The following is a 21,547-nucleotide window of genomic DNA, read 5'->3' on the forward strand; positions in this document are numbered from 1 at the left end:
GTTGGTTATTTCATACACGCTTCATGTTGATAATGTTATGTTTGAGTTTACAGATCATGTTGTGAATTAGTCACTTGAGCTTGGATACATTTATTAATAATGTGTAGTGAAGGACATTTCCCTTCATCAGAGGACTGAGGATGTCCACAGTTATCATTTTCCACTGAGCACTACTGTGAAGTTAATATACGTCTAAATTACGGTTATGGTCCATCGTTCCATCTTCTCAAACCTTAAAATACTTTAAAATTAACAAAGAACTAGAGCTGTTCTTGACTAGATTCTGATACAAATCAGAATGTGGAATCCCACATTGGTAAATAATCCTTCCAAGTTTAAAGTTGAGCCAAACCTCATGGATGACAACATTTTCATACAGACCTGTGCAAAACTGAGTGAAGAATCCTGAAAACAAACAAATAGGCCAAACCAGTCAAAAATGTAATTTGTATTAATACTTCAGCTTTTGGCCTCATGTGATGACATCCATTGGATTGAAGGCTAACTGTGTATTTATGCTTCAGCAGCACCTTTCACTATAAACACTATAGTGTTGTAGTGAAACATTATAAATAATCCTTATAACACTACGATGTAACCTGACATGCATATTATTGTAGGGTCTGCCTTACAATATAAGCACCTTGAGGCGACTGTTGTTGTGAGTTGGTGCCGTATAAATAAAATTGAATTGAATCTCCCTGGAAATCCAACTACACAGTGTTGTGGATGCATTTATGAACTATTGTGATTGGTCTGATCACCGAGTGATTCCTCCTCCTGAATTTCTACATATTTTTTCACTAAAGTTACAAAGAAAAAGCAACAAGCAGAAGTGTCAGTGTGATGGAAATTCTCTTTGAAAGGTTTTATTCAGGCCTACAAAACATTTGTACTGACTCATCTAAAGGAATGAACAGATCAGATATTCAGGTTTGACGGGCTCAGGTGCAGAAACAGAAACTGAGTGCAGTGTGAACAGTTTGTCACTAAATAAAGGTTTGGAAGTTTTCCAGGATTACTTGCGCAGTCTTTGAAGAAAGGCATGTTGCTTGAAATGTCCCAACAGTAGAGCCACACCTTCTAGATCAGGGGTCGGCAACCCTAGGCACGGGTTGACTGATGGCAGGACCATAGCTGGACTGGCCATCGGGCATACCAGGCATTTGCTCGGTGGGCCGATGATTTGATCTGATCTGTTCATTTGATCTGATCTGTTCATTCCTTTAGATGAGTCAGTACAAATGTTTTGTAGGCTTGAATAAAACCTTTCAAAGAGAATTTCCATCACACTGACACTTCTGCTTGTTGCTTTTCCTTTGTAACTTTAGTGAAAAAGGCTTTATGGCTTTAATACCTGGTGGGCCGGTCTCTAGTCAAAATGCCCGTTTTTTTGTCCCAGTCCAGCCCTGGGCACGACACGCAGTGAATTAATCTGAGAAGGTACATTAAAAAATAAATGGCCGTAGCAGCGGTGCACATCGCAAATCAGCTTGCATAGACACATTATTTGTGCCGCTTCTTAATGATGGTATCTTAGCTAACAACCCCAACTACCAGATTCAACTTGTAATTAGCTAAAAATAACTTAGCCTACTGGTCAGAGGGACGTTGTTAGCTTTCCACATTCCGACACTTCAAAAGCTTCAGGATCTGTCCGCTCAGCGCAGCATCAGCACCACGGAGATACACGGATACATCCGTAGACTCGACAGAATTCACAAAGTGTTTTCAGGACTTTCAGGTGTTTGGACCAATGTTTTATTTTCTGATCAAACCAGAAGCTTTAATGAACAGCTGGATTTGTCTTGGAAAAAAAACTCGGATCTTTCTCTGATAGAGTGATTGGAACAGATACTTCTTTGTCACAAAAAAACATTCATGAAGTTTGGTTCTTTTATGACTTTATTATGGGTTAACAGAAAAATGTGATCACATTTTCTAGGTTAAAAATATACAGGGTGGCCATTTATATGGATACACCGCAATAACATGGGAATGGTTGGTGATATTAAAGTCCTGTTTGTGGCACATTAGTATATGTGAGGGGGCAAACTCCTCAAGATGGGTGGTGACCATGGTGGCCATTTAGAAGTCGGCCATCTTGGATACAACTTTTGTTTTTTCAATAGGAAGAGGGTCATGTGACACATCAAACTTATTGGTAATGTCACAAGAAAAACAATGGTGTGCTTGGTTTCAATGTAACTTTATGAATGAAATGAATACATGTATTTAGCTTTAGAAAATAATGAATCTCCAGGCAGAAGTGTTTTCTATGTGCTGCAAAATATGGGGAAGTATACAGAACTTTAAAGAAGTACTGATTCATTTTTGTTTTGTTTTTAATAACATAAAATGAAGCATCTGAAACTGTTCGTTTCTTATCACATAACGCTGCAGGCTGATGTGTCATTGATCTCTTCTGATAAGATTTCTTGCATAAGCGTAACTAATTCTTTTTCATGTGTTTCCTGGAGTTCCTCTTTTTTATCCTCATCCTTCACTTTCTTCATTTCATTTTCCTGTTTTTCCAGTAATCTCTTGATCTTGTAATAACTGGAATTCCTTTTGATGACATGTTTCAGTAACTCATTCATTTCCTTCTGATATTCTTTCTTCTGATATGCTAATTCCTCCACAAGTTTCTTTTGGGATTCATTGGCATTTTCAGCTGCCTTTCTCGCGTCTTCTTCATGTTTTTTCTTCATCTCATCCAGGGTTTTCTTATGTTTCTCCTCCAGTTCTTTCTTCTCTTTTTCCTCCTGTTCTCTTCTGAGGTGATCCTCCTTAAGTTTGTTTTCATATATTTGCTTTTCTTGTTTGTACTTTTCTTCAAGCTCTTTGATTTTTTGCTCTTCCTCTCGTCTCGTCTCTTCTTCTTGTCGTTGTTTCTCCCACCATTCTTTCTGTTCTTTCTCCCACTCTTCTTGTTGTTTTCTCAGCTGTTCTCTGCTTTCTTCCAGCTTTCTGTCGACATTTGTCTTTTCCTCTTTTTCTGACTGAATTTGTTTATCCACAATTTCAATCTGTTTGTTAAAATTCTCCCGATATCTTTCTACTTCCTTTTTCTTATTGATTTCTTCTTCATTTCTAATTTGTTCTTCTTTTCTTCTCCTCTCTTGTTCGAACCTAATTTTCTCCTCCATTTCCTGGAGTTCTTTGACTTTTTCTTGTCTCTCCTGTTCCATTTGTTTTCTCTCTTTTTCCATGGTTTGCTTAATGGCTTCCATTTCTTGATTGTATTTTCTCTGAATCTCTTCTTCCTTCTTCTTTAGAATGCTCTCCATTTTCATCTGTATCGCTACTTCAGCCTCTTGCAGCATCTTATTGGTGAAGTAGATGCCTCCATTGTCTTTCACCATGGTGTCAATCTTTGCTATCAGCTCACTGACTTGTGTGCAATTTTGTTTCTCAGAGTTATTGAACACATGGTATCTTCCTCCACAGTCAGAGATCAGCTTCTTAAAGGAAATGTGACATTTGTTCTTGATATAATCATCAATAGACTCTCCCTGACGCTCCAGATCGTCTCCTCTGGTTAAAAGAACAATGGTGAACTTTTCCGAATTCTTCCCAAAGAATTTCTTGATAAGCTTCAGTGTCTCCTTCTCCTCTTCTGTGAATCTGCCAACCTGTATCACCAGCAGGAAGACATGTGGTCCTGGAGCCAGGAGACTGACACATTTCACCATCTCCTCTTGAATGTCATCATTGGTCAAACTTGTGTCAAACAGACCAGGAGTGTCGACCACAACAACAGGACGACCATCCACCTCACCGTGTACTTTCTGACATTGTTGTGTAACTGATATTTGACTTGATGCAGCTGTAAACTCATCTCTTCCTAAAATGGTGTTTCCTGTAGAGCTCTTTCCACAGCCGGTCTTCCCAATCAGCACAATCCTGAGACAGTCTGAGTCCTGTTCTCCACCTTCACCACCTAAAACATAAACATAAAGTTTTATATTTATTATTTTAGGTTGTTATGTCAAGACTGTAGGACATCAGACTAAGAAAAATATTTGTGCTTACCTGTGATCATGTTCATCTTCAATTTCTTAGCTTCATCTTGTTGCCTCTTAATGGTTTGCTCTTGTTGTAAGACTTTCTCCATTTGTGCATGTAGCAAGGTTATAGCTGTATAACAGTGTGGTTTGCCCATGCTCTTTTCAGACAGGCTCATTTTATCCACAGTCTGAAGCATGGTCTCTAAACTATCCCTCTGCTGTTTAGCCTTGATATTGAGAACCACATGTCTTTGTCTGAAGGTCTGAAGGAGCTTCTGGATGTCCTGGTTTTCTAGGAAAAAGTTAACAGCAGCTGGATCTGTAGGATCTGAGTCCACAGTGAACAGAATCATGGTGAAGTCATTGACTCGAGAGCTGAATGTGTTCTGGATGGTCTCTAACTCTCCCTTGTCTTCATCAGTGAGGGGAGCCACAGGTAGGACCAGGATGAAGGCATGGATTGCCTGACAGAGGGAGATACACTTGAATGATTCCTCCATCACTGCCTCCTGAGGTTTTCCATACAAGGCAGGCAGCTCCACCAGGGAAACCCAACGTCCACACACCTCTCCCTGATGTTTAACACACTCTGATGAGTTGGAGACTGAATGAAGCTCAGTCTGACCTAAAATGGCCTTGGCTGCTGACGTCTTCACTGCTCCTCTCCTCCCACACAGAACCAGGTTCACACTGGACTTCACTGTCTTGGGTTTAGCCTCTTCTTTTAACGTTAGATATTTTCCCCAGTTTTTACTCACTATTTGATTCATTTTTTCCATAAACTTTGAGTGAGATATGGGAATGTCTTTTTTGTCAAAACTGATATTTTCCTCCCTGTGATCACAGCGTTTGATGAGTCTTTCCACTGAGTTACTCTTTCTCTCATTATGTGTCAGGACGACCATGGAGTGCTTAAATGCATCTTGACCAAACACACTGAGGACCAAGTTCAGAGCTTTTCTGTCCTCTTCAGAGAAATCAGATCTCACTAACAGCAGCAGAACATTTGGTCCAGGAGGACAGAGACTCACACAGCTCTTCATCGCCTCTAACAATTTATCAACAGACAGACTGAAGATGTCGGGAGTTTTGACTACTATCAACGGTTTCCCGTTCCACTCTCCAGAGGCAGCGGGACATTGCCTTCCTCCAAGGACTTTAGACACAATGGATCTTTTCTTTCCAGTGATGATGTTTTCCAGGGCTGATTTCTTGTCATCATTTTTTCCAAACAGCATTATTCTGAGTTCATGTGCTGAAAAAAAAAATTCATAATGAGAACACACATATGTCCATCACACTCCCATTTACCACATTTCATTACGTAGTTTTCAATAACTAAATAGACCACAAAATGTTCTTTAAAATATTTCTCACTATATCTTTTAGTTGGTTACAGGTGGATCAGCACAGACAGAAAACTGCTATCAAATTTGAATATTATCTCACTGTCAACTGATCCATCCATCTGTCACCATGTTGTCGCAGTGTGTGTGCGTGTGTGTGCGTGTGTGTGCGTGTGTGTGTGTGAAACTATGGACCGTATATACTAAATGCAGTCCCCAGTTACAGTTAGGTGTGGGTAGTTTCCTTTTACACTCAGCTGTCTCTACAACACGACGGACTGGTACAGCATCTGTATCACTTCAGCCGCAGCACCAATCCGTCTCTCGATATCCTGCTTCCTTCTCCCGTCACTCGTGAACAAGACCTAAAGATACGTAAAATCCTCCACTTGGGACAGGATCTCATCCATGACCCAGAGTGGGCACTCCAACCTTTTCCAACTCAGGAACATGGTGGAAATTTGAAAATGTTGATTCTCATCCCCACTGCTCACACTAGGCCACGGCCTGTTACAGGCAAACTGGAGGCCATTTCCCACCAGGAGTCTGACTTATTGCCTCCAATGTTCCACATGCCACAGCTGTGAGTTGAAGATCTCGTGGACTGGAGCCTCTGCCAGGCATTCGCAGCGCACCTTCACTGTAGTTTTAGGTGTGCTTGGTCTGTCCGTGTGATTCCACTCACCACCAGGTCGTGATCAGCTGATATCTCAGCCCAACTCTTTACCAGAGTGCCCAGAACATATGGCTACAGGTCCAGTGATACATTTACAAAATCCATCATCGACCCGTGACCTAGAGCATCCTGGTGCCATGTGCACTTATGGAAACCCCTATGTTCGAACATGGTACTCGTTATGGACAAAATGGGATTTGCACATAAGTCCCCTTCTATTTATCATTTACATAAACAATCTTGGTCTAAATGTGCTAGATGCAACATTGCACTTCTATGCTGATGACACAGTTATTTACAGCTGTGGTTCAACTCTTGTCCAAGCCATTGACTTCTTGCAGAAAACCTTTTCTCCTGTCCAGCACTCATTACTTTAGCTTAAACTTGTTCAAGTTCATGTTCAAATTCCAGTTCAAGTTCAAATTTTATTCGCCACATGCAGTGGCAGGTTGCCCTGCAGTGGAATGAACCCGCCCCCCGACCTTACACACACAACACAGACATCACATGGGGATACAAGTCAGAGAACGGTTGCATTACAGAAAAACACTGAAATGTACACTACAATAGGAAAGTACAAGAGGAAAAAAAAGAGACCTCTACTCATACTGGGCTATAGGAGGACAGCATGAAAACAGGAAACAAAAAAACTTCTTCGCACAGAAAAGCACATAAATGTCCACAGTACAACAATATGGAGCATGTGACCAGCAACAGGGTTGGGCAGGGGGTGAGGAGTAATCCCAGGCAACACAGCAGCCATCCTGCCACTGCGCCGTCTTTCCAGCACGAGCCCAGACCCGCCTCGTGTTCCTCAAGAGGAGTCAAGCATCGAAGGCGTTGGAAGGGGAGGAGGGAGAGTGAGTGCTTATCAGTGTAAGTGTATGTGTGTGCGTGTCCATAGTTCAGCTGAGACAGTGTCCTTCGCCCTGCCAGGCTAAGTAAACAGTCTACCAGCCAACCCAGGTGGCCTTGCATAGAGTGGGAAGAACAGTCTAAACACAGTCATTAACAGGGAGTTTTGTTTGGCTCCAGCCTTGAGCCCACAGCTGGCGCCGAAGGGATAGCCGCAATTAGATGGTAGTTTTTTCTTTTATACGAACAACTCATGAGAATTTCAAAGTTGTACTTTAACACTCCGACACCGACACTGGTCTCTCAATCTCCCGTTGGAGACCCGCGAGCTTCTCCATGATGTTATCAAACTTGCGCTCCGTGGTCTTGTCATTCTTGTGCTCAGAGAGCAGATTCTGAGAACTCACGACTGCAGTGAGCTGCTCCACGATGTGATCCAACTTTCGCTCAGAGGTCTTATTCTGAGTATTCACGGCAGCCGTAAGCTTCTCCAAGATCTTAACCATGCTGCATTCAGTGAGCCCATTCTGAGAAGTTGCGCCTCGTCCCATCGTTTCAATCTCAGCGGGCAGCCTTGGGGGTTTTGCACAGCCGGTTCCGCTTTCTTAATTCTCCGATAAGCCAGGGCCAAGCCAGCTCCGATCAGCAAGAACCCTGTTATCATGGTTCCGAATAGCTAGATATCTTCAGCGTCCTCGATCGACAGTCCCGCCAGGCACACAATCCTCCATGTCTGCCACCCGTCCATCGTGTATCCGGCAGGGAAAGTACCTCCAGGGCACTCGGGCTCTCCCGAGCCGGGGCTTCTCGTTGAGAAGAGCGTGTCAATTGCATTCAGAGACCAGTTGATCAAATCCATAATTCTCTTTTAGGTTTTAGAAACAGACTGTGAGAGAGTGTTCCAGGGAGAAGTAAAAACATGAGACAAGACAAGGACATAAGAAGCTAAGCAGGAAAGATAAGGGAGAGGAGAGGAGAAAAGTGCGACCGCCTTCGCCGAGAGCCAAACGAGCAACTCAACTGTTGTTCAACAACTGTTCTCAATTCAGACAAAACAAAGCTAGTGTTGTTTTCTAAATCAGGGAAATGGACCCAAACAATTCCATCAGTAACCACTCTTCAGGGTAATATAATAGAGTTTGTTCACACGTATAAATATCTGGGTTTTTCTTTTAATACAAAGAAGCGGCTTGTTGCTGCAACATTTTTACCTGTGCTGGATTATGGGGATATTCTATATATGAATGCTTCTGCTGCTCAATTTCTTCGAATGGTTGATCTGATGTTCATCACTAACCGTACATTTCAGACTCACCACTGTGAGTTCTATTCTCAGGTAGGATGGTCTGCTTTGGCAAGTTGGAGGAACTCTCACTTATGCAGTTTTATTTATATGGCAATACTGGGATTGCTGCCTTCTTATATATGTTCCCAGCTTGCAATGAAGCATACTGGTCGCTATCCTCTTCATCCACAAGGTTATTTGTTGCTTTCTGTTCCATTTGCCCGAACTGAATTTGTCAAAAGAGCTTTTGTCCATTTAGAACCCTGTGCTTGGAACAACCTGCAGAACGACTGGAAAATGACTGAATTCTTTTCATTAAGTGCTTTTAAATATAAACTAAGAATCCATGAAGCCAAGTCCATAACATGCAACTGTTTTCATTAGACTGATTGTCATTTTAACAGAATTTGGAATTTTTGTTTATTTTTATTTTTTAAATTTTTATTTATTTTTGCATGTGTGTTGTTGCTGCCTGTGTTTAATTGAGTAACATTTGTAACTGTGAGACTCTTCCTGCTGCCTATCTTGGCCAGGTCGTCCTTGAATAAGAGGTTTTTAATCTCAATGGATCTTCCTGGTTAAATGTGTGGATGACTGAATGTAGTGTAAAACTTTGGGGTGCATAGGGACTAAGTAAAGCACTATACAAATACAGACCATTTACCATTTAAATAAAAATAAATAAAAAGAAAGAAAGAAAAAACAAACAAACACACCACTCGGGTTTTGATCCGGGAGGCCGCTCTACCCAATCACGCCCCTGCAGGTCTCATTGTCGTTGCCCACATGACCATTGAAGTCTCCCAGTAGGACAACAGAGTCCCCAGATGGAGCACCTTACCCAAGGACTCCAAGAAGGCTGGGTACTCGTCATTCAGCACATATGTGCAGAAGACAGTCAGGACCCATTCCCCGACCCGAAGGCGCAGGGAACTCTTGTCCACGGGAAAAAACCCAACATATAGGCAGCAAGCTGAGGGGATACTAGGATACCCACCTCGGTCTTCTACCTCCCACCAAGGGCATCTCTAGCAGGAGACAGAGTCCATCCATTCTCCAGGAGACTGGTTCCAGAGCCCAAGCTTTGTGTCGAGGCCAATTATATATATTCGGTGCCTCTCAACCTCACACACTAACTCAGGCTCCTTCTCACCAGAGAGGAACATTCCATGTCCCAATTTCTTGTCTTGGTAGCCAGGGATTAGTCCGCTAGGGCCTTGTTCCTGGCTGCTGCCCGACACACTGCACCAGACCCCTACGGTGCCTCTGAAAAATATTTTCTTCATTTAGTTTCCTGTGTGAGGGGTTATGTATGTTACTTCTCCCTGTTCCCTAGCAGAGAGGGTCGCAACATAAGCAGGGGCTCATCCGGGATCTCCTTTTCCCCCATCAGGAGAATTCCATTTGTGAAAAAGAGAGAACCTGTGTTTTGCTACCTTTATTTCCCATTTGCCCTCCTCCCTGGTTGAGCACCATGTTGGCTGCATTTTGTTTGGATTGGTTCTTAGCTGCTCCATCTGTTGAGCTCCTTGATAGCTGCCACAAGTGTGAATTGCTGCAGATTGCAGGTCACCTTAAGCTTCATGTCCTTAAAACACTCTGTAAGAGTAAGCTGAAATAACTAGTAGCAGACAAGTTGGTGGAGGCTGGTTTGATCCAAGCCCCTTACCTGCCTGAAGGCTTGGGTGAGCTAAGATGAACTTCCTTGTTTGAGGGCGACCATAAAGATGGTTCTAATATGGATGGTGTGGGAGATGAGCGGGCGAAGACACCGCCCACGCTCCCTGGCTATGATCACCTCTCCTCTGGAAGTTCAGAAGCATGGATTGGGGGCCCGGTTAAAGGTGCGACTGGTACGGCTCCATTTGGAGGCTGAGGAGAAGGCCTAGGTCAGGCGAGCTCAGCTAGAGCTCGAGATCCATTGCTTGGAGACAGAAGCAGATAAAGGAATGAGGCTGCGTAAGCTGGAGTCTCAGCCACAAGCCTCATCTGTCTCTGCTGTTCTTCCAGGTTCTGCCCCCACTTTGCAGTGGCCGAGTGATATATGGCCCCTTTTATTGCAGTGTAAACTGACTGGCAAAGCCCAGAAGGTGGTGGCCACACTTCCTTTACAGGACAGTTTGAATTATTCCAGTGTAAAATCGGCTGTTTTTCAGGCCTATGAATTGGTCCCTGAAGCATACAGGCAGAAGTTTCGGCAACAGAGGAATCTTCCCTCCCACACATATGTGGAGTTTACCAGGGAAAAAGGGATCCTTTTTGACAAGTGGTGCTCTGTGTTAAAAGCCAGTGATTATTAATCACTGCGTGAATTGATGTCACTGGAAGACTTTTAAAAGGGCCTTCCAGAGAGTGTAGTTTTACACTTGAATGAGCAGAAAGTAAACACTTTAGCAACTGCAGCTGTTCTCGCTGATGAGTATGTGCTCACCCATAAGTCCTTTTTCACAGTTAATGAGAAGTCATGGCTCAGTGCCGTGCAGCAGGCAGGCATGGCTAAAACTTTAGGTTCAAAAGAGTCATGAATTTCATGTTGTCATAAACCGGGACATGTCATTGCGAACTGTTTGGACCTGAAGCGCAAAACATTAAATTCTCAGCAAACTAAAGGTATTGCCTTTGTGAAAGCAGCGTCCCATCCTGAGGTGCTTGGTTGTGGCGGTAAGGTGACGGGACCTTATTTTGAACCGTTCATCTTTGATGGTTTGGTCTCACTAAGTAATAGAAACACTGACCTGAAACCGGTGCGCATTGAGAGACACTGGAGGTTCTCAGATTAATTCTTTCTAGTGTTTTACCTTTCTCAGCAGACAGTGCATGTGGTTTTAATGTTGTACTGCGTGGAATAGAGATGGCTCCCAGACCAGTTCAATGGGTTTATATATAATCAGAATTTGTTGCGGGAGTTTTTCCCATCGCAGTATGCCCAACCTTGCTAACCTTGTGTGTTGTTGGGAAATGACGTTGCGGGTGGGTTAGTGCGTCCTAGTCTGGAGGTTCTAGATCAGTGGCTCTTAACCTTGTTGGAGGTACCGAACCTCACCAGTTTCATATGCGCATTCACTGAACCCCTCTTTAGTGAAAAATAAAATATGATTTTTTTTCAAATTCAAGACATAGATTTTGTTTTACTGGTGCACAAAATGAGCCGTGCATGTCGCGGCGGAGGCTCTGCCGAACCCCTGAGACCGACTCACCAAACCCCTAGAGTTTGATCGAACTCAGGTTAAGAACCACTGTTCTAGATAATCCCCTCAGTCACAAGGCCCCAGACATTTCGTTGACCCTGAAGCTGTACCCAGCTTGTGTGGTTACTCGTGCACAAGCCCGTAAATATGTTGATATTTAAACTCTTTTTGTCTAAGTGCTTGTGAAATATTTGTAAAGTGTCAGTGCAGTGTGTTATCTCAGTGAAGATAACTGGACTCACCAGATTCTGAAAAGGCCATGATGTCACTCTGCTGAAAACACCATAGACTGGTTGACCTGTAGAGGAGAAAGTGTTTGATGCTATAAACACAACACTGACAAATACACACTCCAAAAGCAAGGCGACTGTAGAAAATTAATCCTTCTAACCAAAAAGAATCTTTAACCTTAACTATGATGTCATTTTTAATTATTAGTATTTAAATTAAGTGATAGGTATGGAAGAGGCAGAAGCATGTAATTTATGCATAATCATCATTAATATTAACATAATATTAAAAGTTCAGAGTTAAGAGGTTCTCAGTCATCCAGGTTATTGTAGTCTAAGGAGCTTGGAAAGAAAATCGTCTGGACTTCTTTAAGTTGCTTGAAGACGTTCATATGGCTGATAACTGTGATTTGGTGTTTAAAAAAAAAATCACCTACGCATTGCCCCTTAGTATTACTTTGTACTATTATTTCATCTAAAATTTTGATATAATAATTAATTTGACAGTTACCAATAAGCAATTTTCAGTTTTGGGTGTGATCAGTGATTTACTTTCTAAATACATTATCAACAAGCTTCATTTACATTTAATTTGGAAGAATTTACTTTCATTCTAGTTCACTCACCTGCTGATGTCTCCAATGTCTCCTTACACCAAGATTAACTTGACAGTTCAAAAGGTATGAATTAAAGTAGAGCTGTGCCTGGATTAATAAAATAAGATAAAAGTGTTTTACATGGCGATATTTCTCCAAATGTAAAGTTTTAATACAAACTGTGAGTGCTACAAAGATCAAAGTGTTTACAGCTGTTTTCTATGTTTGAAACACATTTGCAAACACAATTGCTGAACATATTCTACAAAACGTATTCAAAATTCAAACTATTTAAAAAAAAAATATATACAAATGTCACGACTGCGGCGGCAGACGTGTGGAGTTATGATAGAGGATCCAAAATGGAAGCACGGCCTATGATGCAAGTGAGTTTTATTTAAGGTGCGCAGGATACAGCAGGAGCGGAGAATGGCATACACAGAAACTAAGGGGAACCTAAACAGAGGAAACACAGGGAGACTCCAGGAGACATCGCAGACGGACCAGCGATGAGAACGAGATGACTGCACTACAAATACACAAGCAGAAACATGAAGGAATGAGGGACAGGTGGCAACACAGCTGGAACTAATTGGGCAAGACGAGACAAGGAAGCAAAACAGAATACATGAGACACAGACCTTCACAATAAAACAGGAAACTCAACACACACAGACTCAGAGACACAAGCTTTACACAGAGACCTGACTACACTGGAACAGAGGGAGCACAGAATAACATGAGGAGCAAAGGGATCAAAACTAGGACCTAGAAATACAGACAGCAACAACATGAGGGAAATAAATAATAAACAGTGCAACTCACAGGGTCACAGACCCAGGACCAGGACAATAAATACAAACAAAATAAAAACTGAAAACTCACAAGCATATAATTTATGATTACACAGAAGGTTATCTGTTGTAACCAGTAGTGACTGAATGTCACGAAACATCTGGTTCTGGAGGTGGAATGACATGTTCTCTATAAAAATATGTAATCATATAAGAATTTTACATAAATTGCTAGAAGTAATCTGAAATGTCAGCTGAGATCAAACAAAACAAAAATCACCACTTATTCCCTCACATTGAGAATTGTATTTACGTTAGTAGTTTCCCATGTTTTCTTTCAATAAAGGCATTTAGGTATCTAGGTATTACTTACCTGCTGAAGTCAGTTGTGTCCTCACACCAAGATGGCTAAAGTGAAAGTAAAAAAACTCCAGTTCTACCTGTGAAATATGTGGACTGGGTGTGGTTTGGAAAAAAATGTGTCAGGTAACACTAGCTTGTTTTTCAGTTGAGAAACATGGACTCAGACATAAAGATGTTAAATCCCACCATATCTGTGCTCTGATAATGTTTTTTCCCCTAATGGTTAAAGTCCTCTTTGTAAAAAACGTGAAGAAGTCATCAAAAATGTTTTGCAACAATCAATACACTGAAACAAAGAAATTAGTGAGTTTTGGGGTTAAAACGCCACAGAGATGTGGTGTTTTCAGTCAATGGGCTTTGATCAGTAGTGGTTCCATTGTTAATTCAATGGTGCTGGTTTGGTTGGTTATTATGCAAATGTACAGTTTATAAGGTTGAGGAAACCTGCAGTCAGCTGAGACTGAAGAAGTCACTGAGTGACGAAACGTTTCTCCCACTGAAAACATCCAGATGAACAGAATCAACTTTTTGGGATTTACTTACCTGGATGATTGAGCCTGAGCATCAAAACATTTTACCGAAGGACGTTTGGCAAGAAGACTAAAGCAGCCTGGAATCAAAACACCAACATTTCGGTTGAGTAGGTGACTTGCTCTACTGCCTGAGCTACAACCACCCCAGACATATTACAGGGTTTAAGGTCTACAAGAATTAAATATCTTGGAAAGAAGAAAGCACGAAACAAAAAAACAGCTGGGAGAAATTGTTGTTCTTTCATTTCCTCATTGTAAAGAAAGTATCTATGACTCACTCCCTTTGTTGTTATTTTCATTTATGTCACTAGGCCAGAGTTACAGGAAGCACAATTTGTTTGTTGCCACAAATGTATCGGCCGTATGAAAACACTAAATGTTTCTCAATCCTAAAAGCTCACACAGCATCTGTTATGCATGTTTAGTTCTGTAAAGAGAGACCTGCCTGACCTGTTTTGTACCTGGTTGGTACAGTTTTCAGTGTTTTTGCATTTTCACTTCAGCCAAACATCAGGTCAGACAAACTTTGTTTCAAAGAATTGTTCCCCAACCAACAAAAAGATGGACTAGTCAAAGCATTCACAGGCAGAGAAAATTTATACTGTTTATACTCATAATAAATTGGTGTATTGTTGAGAGTGATGATGTACTGAGACAATCTCTCCTGAACCAAATTCCACTTTTGGTTTTAAGTGGCCTCCTCCTTTGTAAGCAACCAGAAACCAGACAAACATGATTTCATTCAGCAGTGTAGCTCTTGTAAAGGTCATCTTCCCTTTACATGAGTAGATCACACATTTACCAGCTAAATGTGGTCGGATCATTTATTTGCAGTTATTGCACAAATAAACATGGATATTGATTGAGTTCTCTTAAAAAAAGAGTTTACCATGAATCATTTAAATAACTGTAAAATGTCATTTGTCATCCAGACTGTGCTAAAATTTACAACATATACAAGACAAAGATGCTACGCATTCAAATAAGCTGAATTGTCCATTAACTACACACTGCTGTCTCTGAATAAAAGTAACCTTCTCCAAGCCTTGCAAACATTTGAAACACATTTTAAAAAAGGAAACAAAAGAGCAGTTTGGGGCAAGTTACTTTGAAAAAGTAATTTATTATAGTTACTAGTTACTTCTTGAAAAAAGTAACTGAGTTAGTGACTGAGTTACAAGATTCTAAAAGTAATTAATTACTTGAAAAGTAACTATTGTGTTACTTTAAAAAAATGTTTAACCCTCTGGGGTCCAGGGTATAATTGGCCATTTTAACTACTTTTGATGTTTCCTCCACATTTTACCTTTAAAAACTATTTATTTGTCTTGTTTGGTATCATCAGCACAACCTCACGTGTCTGAATTTACAGTCATGTTTTCATTATATTTTTTACTGTAACAATGACCAACATGTTTAATGATCATATTTCATAACTTTAAATTCAAATATAAATTGTCAATTTTAAAATCATACGCACAAGTTTTACAAAGAACAAAGTTATTTGCAGCCATTTACCTTTTACCCTTTTTTAAAATAACCATTTCAAACTATTTACAGAACAATCAGCTGTTCTTCAATAAGATGCCACACAAATTATTTGTGCCACTCCAAAAACATAATTTCTGTCCACTATAAAGGAAACATCACAGCCTGATACCTGCAGGTCTGACAGCAGCAGGTGTATCACTGCTGTTTCTATCTGGAGCCAGCAGTCGCCTCATTGTTCTGACACACAACACAAAACTATCCACAGTTTTTTGCTTACAAAAGTAAACTCCCCCAGTGTTTCATGATATAATTACAAACATTTCAAGAAGGATTTTTATCAGAAATTTACAGGTTTGATCACCATAATTACTTCTAACTATCTACGACAATAAAACAACAAAGATGTGAAGTTTGTTATTCATCAGTTTGCTTACATGAAAGACTGGCTGCATAGATTTTTCTTTATTGTTCTTGCAGGTTTCAATACTACATGCCCTGGGCTACCATCCCTTTCTGTTTCTTGGACAGTTTGACCACAAGGGTCGTATTGTAGGGGACGCGATCACACACATCGAGCCAGTGGAAGGTGCTCCACGTGACATCCTCATCAAGATGAGACAACTTTATGAACACCTGCTGAGAAGTAAGATATCCTTCATCCATTATCTGTAACCATGTATCCTTATCAGGTAGCCTATCCTAGCTGACTTTGAGTGAGACTCATGGTACACCCTAAAAAAGTTGGCAGTTTACCATGGGGTACATAGAGACAAACAACCATTCACACATACATTCACACATGTGGAAGATGAGGACAGTTAAGAGTCAACAGCTATTCTATTCTATTCTATTCTATTCTATTATTCAGCCAAGGTTCAGACCAGTAACCTTCTTGCTGTGTGTTGACAGCTGCCCTACATGTCCTGTTGCTAACATGAAAATAGTGTTCATCACCAAAGCTAGTGATACTGAACCTCTGGTGTTACTCGCCTTAACAATTTTTTATGTGTTTTTGTGTGTGTATTTGTGTACATGTTATGTACTTTTACACTCATGTATATAAAAATGTAATTGTACGAATCTTCTAGAACACCACACCTGATAATTCTCTCCAAGACTTTCTAGTATAACAAATGCTTACAATGTGGATGCTGGACCAGTCCCAGACCCAGAGGCTCTAAATGAGGAATTTTTTCCTCAACACCTTCCTTCTGTCAGCCTCCTGCATCCTTCTCTCTGTCTCTGCTTCCTCTTGCAGCCTCCTCTGCATCTCCACTTCCTGTACCATCCTCACTTTCTACTGTGTACACCTCGGATAAGTGGAAGCCCTGTTCAACATGGTAACAACTTTGGACAGTAACAGACATTTATATTGTCGATAAATAGTTATCACATAAATTTGAATTCATGTATTTGGACTAGAGTAAATTGGGAGCCAGAGCTTACAGCTATCAAGCTCCTCTTCTGTGAAACAAACTATCATTTTGAGTTTTGGAGGTGAACATGGTCAACACTTTTAAGAGTAGGCTTAAGACTTTACTTCTCCATAGAGCTTATAGTTAGGGCTGATTCAGGTTAGTCGTTAGTGATGCTGTCATAGGACCAGACTGCCAGGGGTTAGTGCACGCCCACCCGTCTGTCTTTTTCACGGTTATGCAGGGACAGTAATGATTGAAGATGCAGTCACATCTCCTTTAACTGAAAACGCTCCCTCTCTCCCCTTCCCATCACCACGACCACCATCATCTGTAAACATACCAGAGTTGTGATAAAATATCTGCAATGTTTGGTTTTCTTCCTGAATACCATCGTTGTTTATATTTACTGCGGGAAGAAACGGTAAAAACTGCGTTTTATAAGAAAAAAGGCTCGAAAGCCTGTGAGCAAAAACAAACTCCACCCCCCTCTCCCTTTCCTATTCGTCCAAAAAAGTACCATGTCGACCAATCAAAAAATGATATGGCAACGTGGCATCTAGCTGTTAAGAAACGGGGGGAAGTTTTAGGAGTGATGGCGGTGCTTTGAGATGTGAGAGATTTGCGACGTTTAGCGCAAATCTTGTGTAGTTAGTGTGTAGTGTAGTCAATAGTGTTGTGTGTGTCAGAACAATGAGGCGACTGCTGAATGTTACAGGTGTTACAGCAGTGATACATCTGCTGCTGTCAGGCCTGCAGGTATCAGGCAGGCACAAATAATTTGTGTGGCATCAGATTTGATGCAGAACAGCTGATTGTTCTGTAAATAGTTTGAAATGTTTATTTAAAAATGCCGTGGCTGCATTTAGTTTTAACCTTTTAACTTTATGCATCAAGCAAACATTAAATTATCTGCAACATTCTCTGACTGGAAGAAATTAGTTTAACATTTAAACCTATTTTCTGCACATTCCAGCACATAAAATAAAATATTTTTTGTGTTTACACTCAGTCTTTCAAATAGATGCAAGTAAAACACAGCAGAAAATAAATAAAGTCAAAGACTAGCGGTCCTGTTGCTCTATTTTCACCTGTAAAGCAGGAGTGGGGTAGGCGGAGGGTTACCCTGGTGCAGGTGTGCAGCGGTCAGTGGAAGAATCCGCGAGTTTCTCTGTGAGTTTCTCATTACGTCGTAGCTACTCGGTGCTTGTTTGGAAGTTTAGGGTTTTTTTCGCTGTAAAAAGAAGTTTTCTTCCCACGCACAACGGACACTAATGTTTTTGTCACTTTTTATGGAATCAAACTCAAAGTAAGGTCAGTACTTCCACGCTTTAAACGCTGCACGCTCATACTCTCTCTGCACTCGATATATGATCCATTGTTGATCTGCACACAGCTGTTGTCACGAACGTCGCACTCGCTTACGTCACTGTCATGAGACATCTTATTACAGATTACATCTCTGCAGACTCATAATACAAGTCAGAGCTTTTTTTTAAAAAAGAAAGAAAGTTGTGTTTTCAAAATTGGAGTTCAAGTTATTTTTACTTCCAATAGTGTTAACATGCTACACAGGTCAATGAATAGATTTTTTTTTTTTTTAAATTTCATTGTAAGTGGGCTAAAGCAGTTAATTAAAAGTGGTCTAACATAAATGTAAACGCTGTAATTTGATTATTTTAATAAACATGTAACTTGGATGGATTGGATGCTGGCGTGACCACAGTGCACACGTCTGATGTCGCTCACAGTGATCCAAGGGACGCTCAGGGAGTTTGTGTGTTCGCTCAGACACATGAAAAATTAGAGGGAACATTGCTCACATCTTATATACCTTGACCAAGCACACAGACAAAGACATTCCACAATACATCACGAGTCTATACCTTCCCCCTCACATTGAACCTACAACTTTGCTCAGCCACTACCTGAGGATTTACATCCCAACTCTGCTTTCAAAGATGAGTAAAACTATGGCCCATCACATGCAGCCTGGGTATCTTCAAGTTTACAATGGGCCCACTGAAGGTACAATAAACATGAGGCCCATTTATGGTGCACATGCATACAACTAAGTGATGAAGTGATATTACTATTGCTAAAGTGATATGGTTAAAATTTGTGATTAATATAACAGAAAAGAAATCTTCCAGTACAATAGACAGACAGATAGACATATCATTCTTTTTGACTCTTTATTACCCTTTTATATTGTATTTGTAAAGGAGAAATGCAATAATGTTAAAGACCGAACAAAGTTTAAAAGCAGACAAAAGAATAAAAACACAAACATAAGTACATAAATGTCTGTGAGATGCCAAAAAGATCAATATTTGAACAAATGTTGGTATCATGCAAAACAAAGACAACATTTTAACAACTTAGATAATTTATTAAAGTTCAGTATTAAATGAAGAAATGATTAAAACAATCTTTTGCTGATGGTTCAGTAAAGTTAATCATTAACAAAGAATATCAAATCTAAAATTTAATGTAACCCAAAAACTAATAATTAACTCAGTTATTTTCAAATAACTGAACTGACATTGAGTGTTTAGTTTAGTTATCAGTTATCATGATCCACTGATATACACACTCACACAAAAAATTATGAGCATTTGTGTGTAGATGGCACAATTAAACTGGTCTATTCTTACATGAAAACTGCAAATGTTTTTTTTTCTCTTTTTCATTAAACCATAAACTCTGCCAATGTGAAATCCGTTACTAAATACAGTATATACTTACTGAGTGGTAAGCTTAAGCTAATTTTTTTTAAAAAGGAAAAAGTAAAACGTCTTCATGTGCTTTACAGGAGTAGAACAGTGCAACATGAATTTGAGTTGTAAAGCTCACCTAAATGTCTATTTTTGTTGATTATTAAACAGAGAAAAACGTAAAAATTAGGTTAACTGATGATTCTAAATTTAAGTAGGAGTGATTTGAGTGGAAATGGTTGTCCATCTGTGTCGTCTGTTTCAGTCCTACAGTAGGCCGGTGGCCCTCTGCAGTAACCTGCCTCTCAGATTTGTGCTCCATCGTCAGAAAACAACACTAAAAAATGGTAAATTTTTTTCTGTATTTCTCCCTCAGCTCATTTATTTCTTGTTCTTGTTTTTTCTTCAGCTCCTCCAGTTTTTCTCGTTTGTCTTCTTTTATCTTCAGTTCATTTCTTAACTTTGTTTTTTCATCTATTTCTCCTTTTAGCTTTTCCTCTTTTCTCTCAAGTTCTTCTTTTAGTGACTTTTCTTTGTAATTTGAGAGCTCTTGTAACAGTTTGTAATCTTTGCTGTGTTCTTCCTTTTTCTGTTTTATTTCTGTGTCATGCTCCTGCATCAGGATCTTCAGTTCTTCAGCATGTTTTTCCATCAGAACTTCGAGATCGTTGGTGTATTTTGTTTTGAAATCATTGAACTCTTCAGCTTGTTTTCTGGCCTCCTCTTCATAATTCTTTTTCATGTTCTCCATTTTTCTCTTGTAGTTTTCCTCTAACTGTTGTCTTTCTTTTTCTTCCTGTTCTCGTTTCATTCGATCTTCTTCTTTTCGTTTCTTTTCACTTTTCTCTCTTTCCTGCTCAAATTCTTCTTGGAGCTTTTCAATTTTTTCTTTCTCCATCATTCGGCTCTGTTCAGCTTCATGATATCTTTTCTCCCACCACTCTTTTCGTTCATTCTCCCAACCTTCTCGCTGTTTTCTCATCTCCTCTCTGCTCTCCACCAACTTTTTATCGATGGTTTCTTTTTCTTCAGATTCTGATTTTATTTTTTTCTCCAGAGCTTCAAATTTTTGTTCCCACTCTTGTCTTTTAAATTCTTCCTCCTTTCTCCTCATCCTCTCTTCTTCTTCTCTCTCCTCCTGTTCTTTCTTTCTCTGCTCGCGCTCCTTGTTGATGAATTCTTCCTTTTCTTTAAGTTGTTGTTCTCTCAGTTTTCTCTCTTTTTCAATTTGTTCTTCCTGCTCAGCCATTCTTTTTTTCATTGCTCCTTTTTCTTCTTCGTGTTTTCTTTCAAGTTCCTCCATCTGTTTCTTCATCTCTTCTTCCTTCTCCTTCAGGATCCTCTGCACTTCTTTCTTTATCGCAGCTTCAGCCTCTTCCAGCATCTCATTGGTGAAGTAGTTTCCTCCATTGTCCTTCACCATGGTGTCAATCTTTGTTATCAGCTCACTGACTTGTGTGCGGTTTTGTTTATCATAGTTATTGAACACATGGTATCTTCCTGCACAGTCAGAGATCAGCTTCTTACAGGAGTCATCACATTTCTGATCAATGTACTCGTCTATGGACAGTTCCTCATTTTGCAGTGAATCTCCTCTTGTAAAAAGAACAATTGTGAACTTTCCACAATTTTTTCCAAAGGCTTCCTTTATAAGTTTTAATGTCTCCTTCTCTTCATCTGTGAATCTTCCAACCTGTAACACCAGCAGGAAGACATGTGGTCCTGGAGCCAGAAGACTGACACATTTCACCATCTCCTCCTGAACTTCTTTGTGGGTCAATGTTGTGTCAAACAGTCCAGGAGTGTCGACCACAACAACAGGACGACCGTCCACCTCACCCTGTGCTTTCTGACAACATTTGGTGACTGATGTTTGACTCGATTCAGCTTTATATTGCTTTCTTCCGAGAATGGTATTTCCTGATGAGCTCTTTCCACTTCCAGTCTTCCCAATCTGCACAATCCTGAGAGGCTTTGAGTCCTGCTTCACTTCAACACCTGTAACAGTTTACAATTTTTTTTTTCAACAACTGCTTTTACTTTATTAT

At 40.3% G+C, this 21,547-nt stretch overlaps 2 protein-coding genes across 2 annotated transcripts in view; both read right to left on the reverse strand.

Annotated features, from left to right (window-relative positions):
• Nucleotides 1-45: 45 nt before the first annotated feature.
• On the reverse strand, nt 46-12,294 carry LOC146506103 (GTPase IMAP family member 8-like). Its single transcript, XM_085179991.1, has 4 exons — nt 12,217-12,294; nt 11,603-11,658; nt 4,036-5,265; nt 46-3,943 (listed from the first exon to the last, which is right to left on the reverse strand). Exons 2-4 carry the CDS (start codon nt 11,619-11,621, stop codon nt 2,388-2,390), a joined length of 2,805 nt encoding a protein of 934 aa, XP_085036117.1. The 5' UTR covers nt 11,622-11,658; nt 12,217-12,294; the 3' UTR covers nt 46-2,387.
• The window catches only part of LOC146506104 (uncharacterized), a 28,850-nt gene continuing 13,746 nt past the window's right edge, over nt 6,444-21,547 (reverse strand). Inside the window, exons 7-8 of the mRNA XM_085180818.1 lie at nt 12,217-21,497; nt 6,444-11,658 (exon numbers count right to left, since the gene is read on the reverse strand). Of these exons, the coding sequence (XP_085036944.1) occupies nt 19,837-21,497 (1,661 nt within the window). The 3' untranslated portion in view covers nt 6,444-11,658; nt 12,217-19,836. The remainder of the gene's footprint in view (nt 11,659-12,216; nt 21,498-21,547) is intronic.

Source organism: Neolamprologus multifasciatus, chromosome 12 (assembly GCF_963576455.1).
Source record: "Neolamprologus multifasciatus chromosome 12, fNeoMul1.2, whole genome shotgun sequence".
Taxonomy (NCBI): domain Eukaryota; kingdom Metazoa; phylum Chordata; class Actinopteri; order Cichliformes; family Cichlidae; genus Neolamprologus; species Neolamprologus multifasciatus.

Excerpts from the sequence above, each read along its gene's own strand:
- LOC146506103 (XM_085179991.1), bottom strand. Across the intron at positions 3,944-4,035 it reads GAAGATGAACATGATCACAG|GTGGTGAAGGTGGAGAACAG; the intron begins GTAAGCACAAAT and ends TTTATGTTTTAG.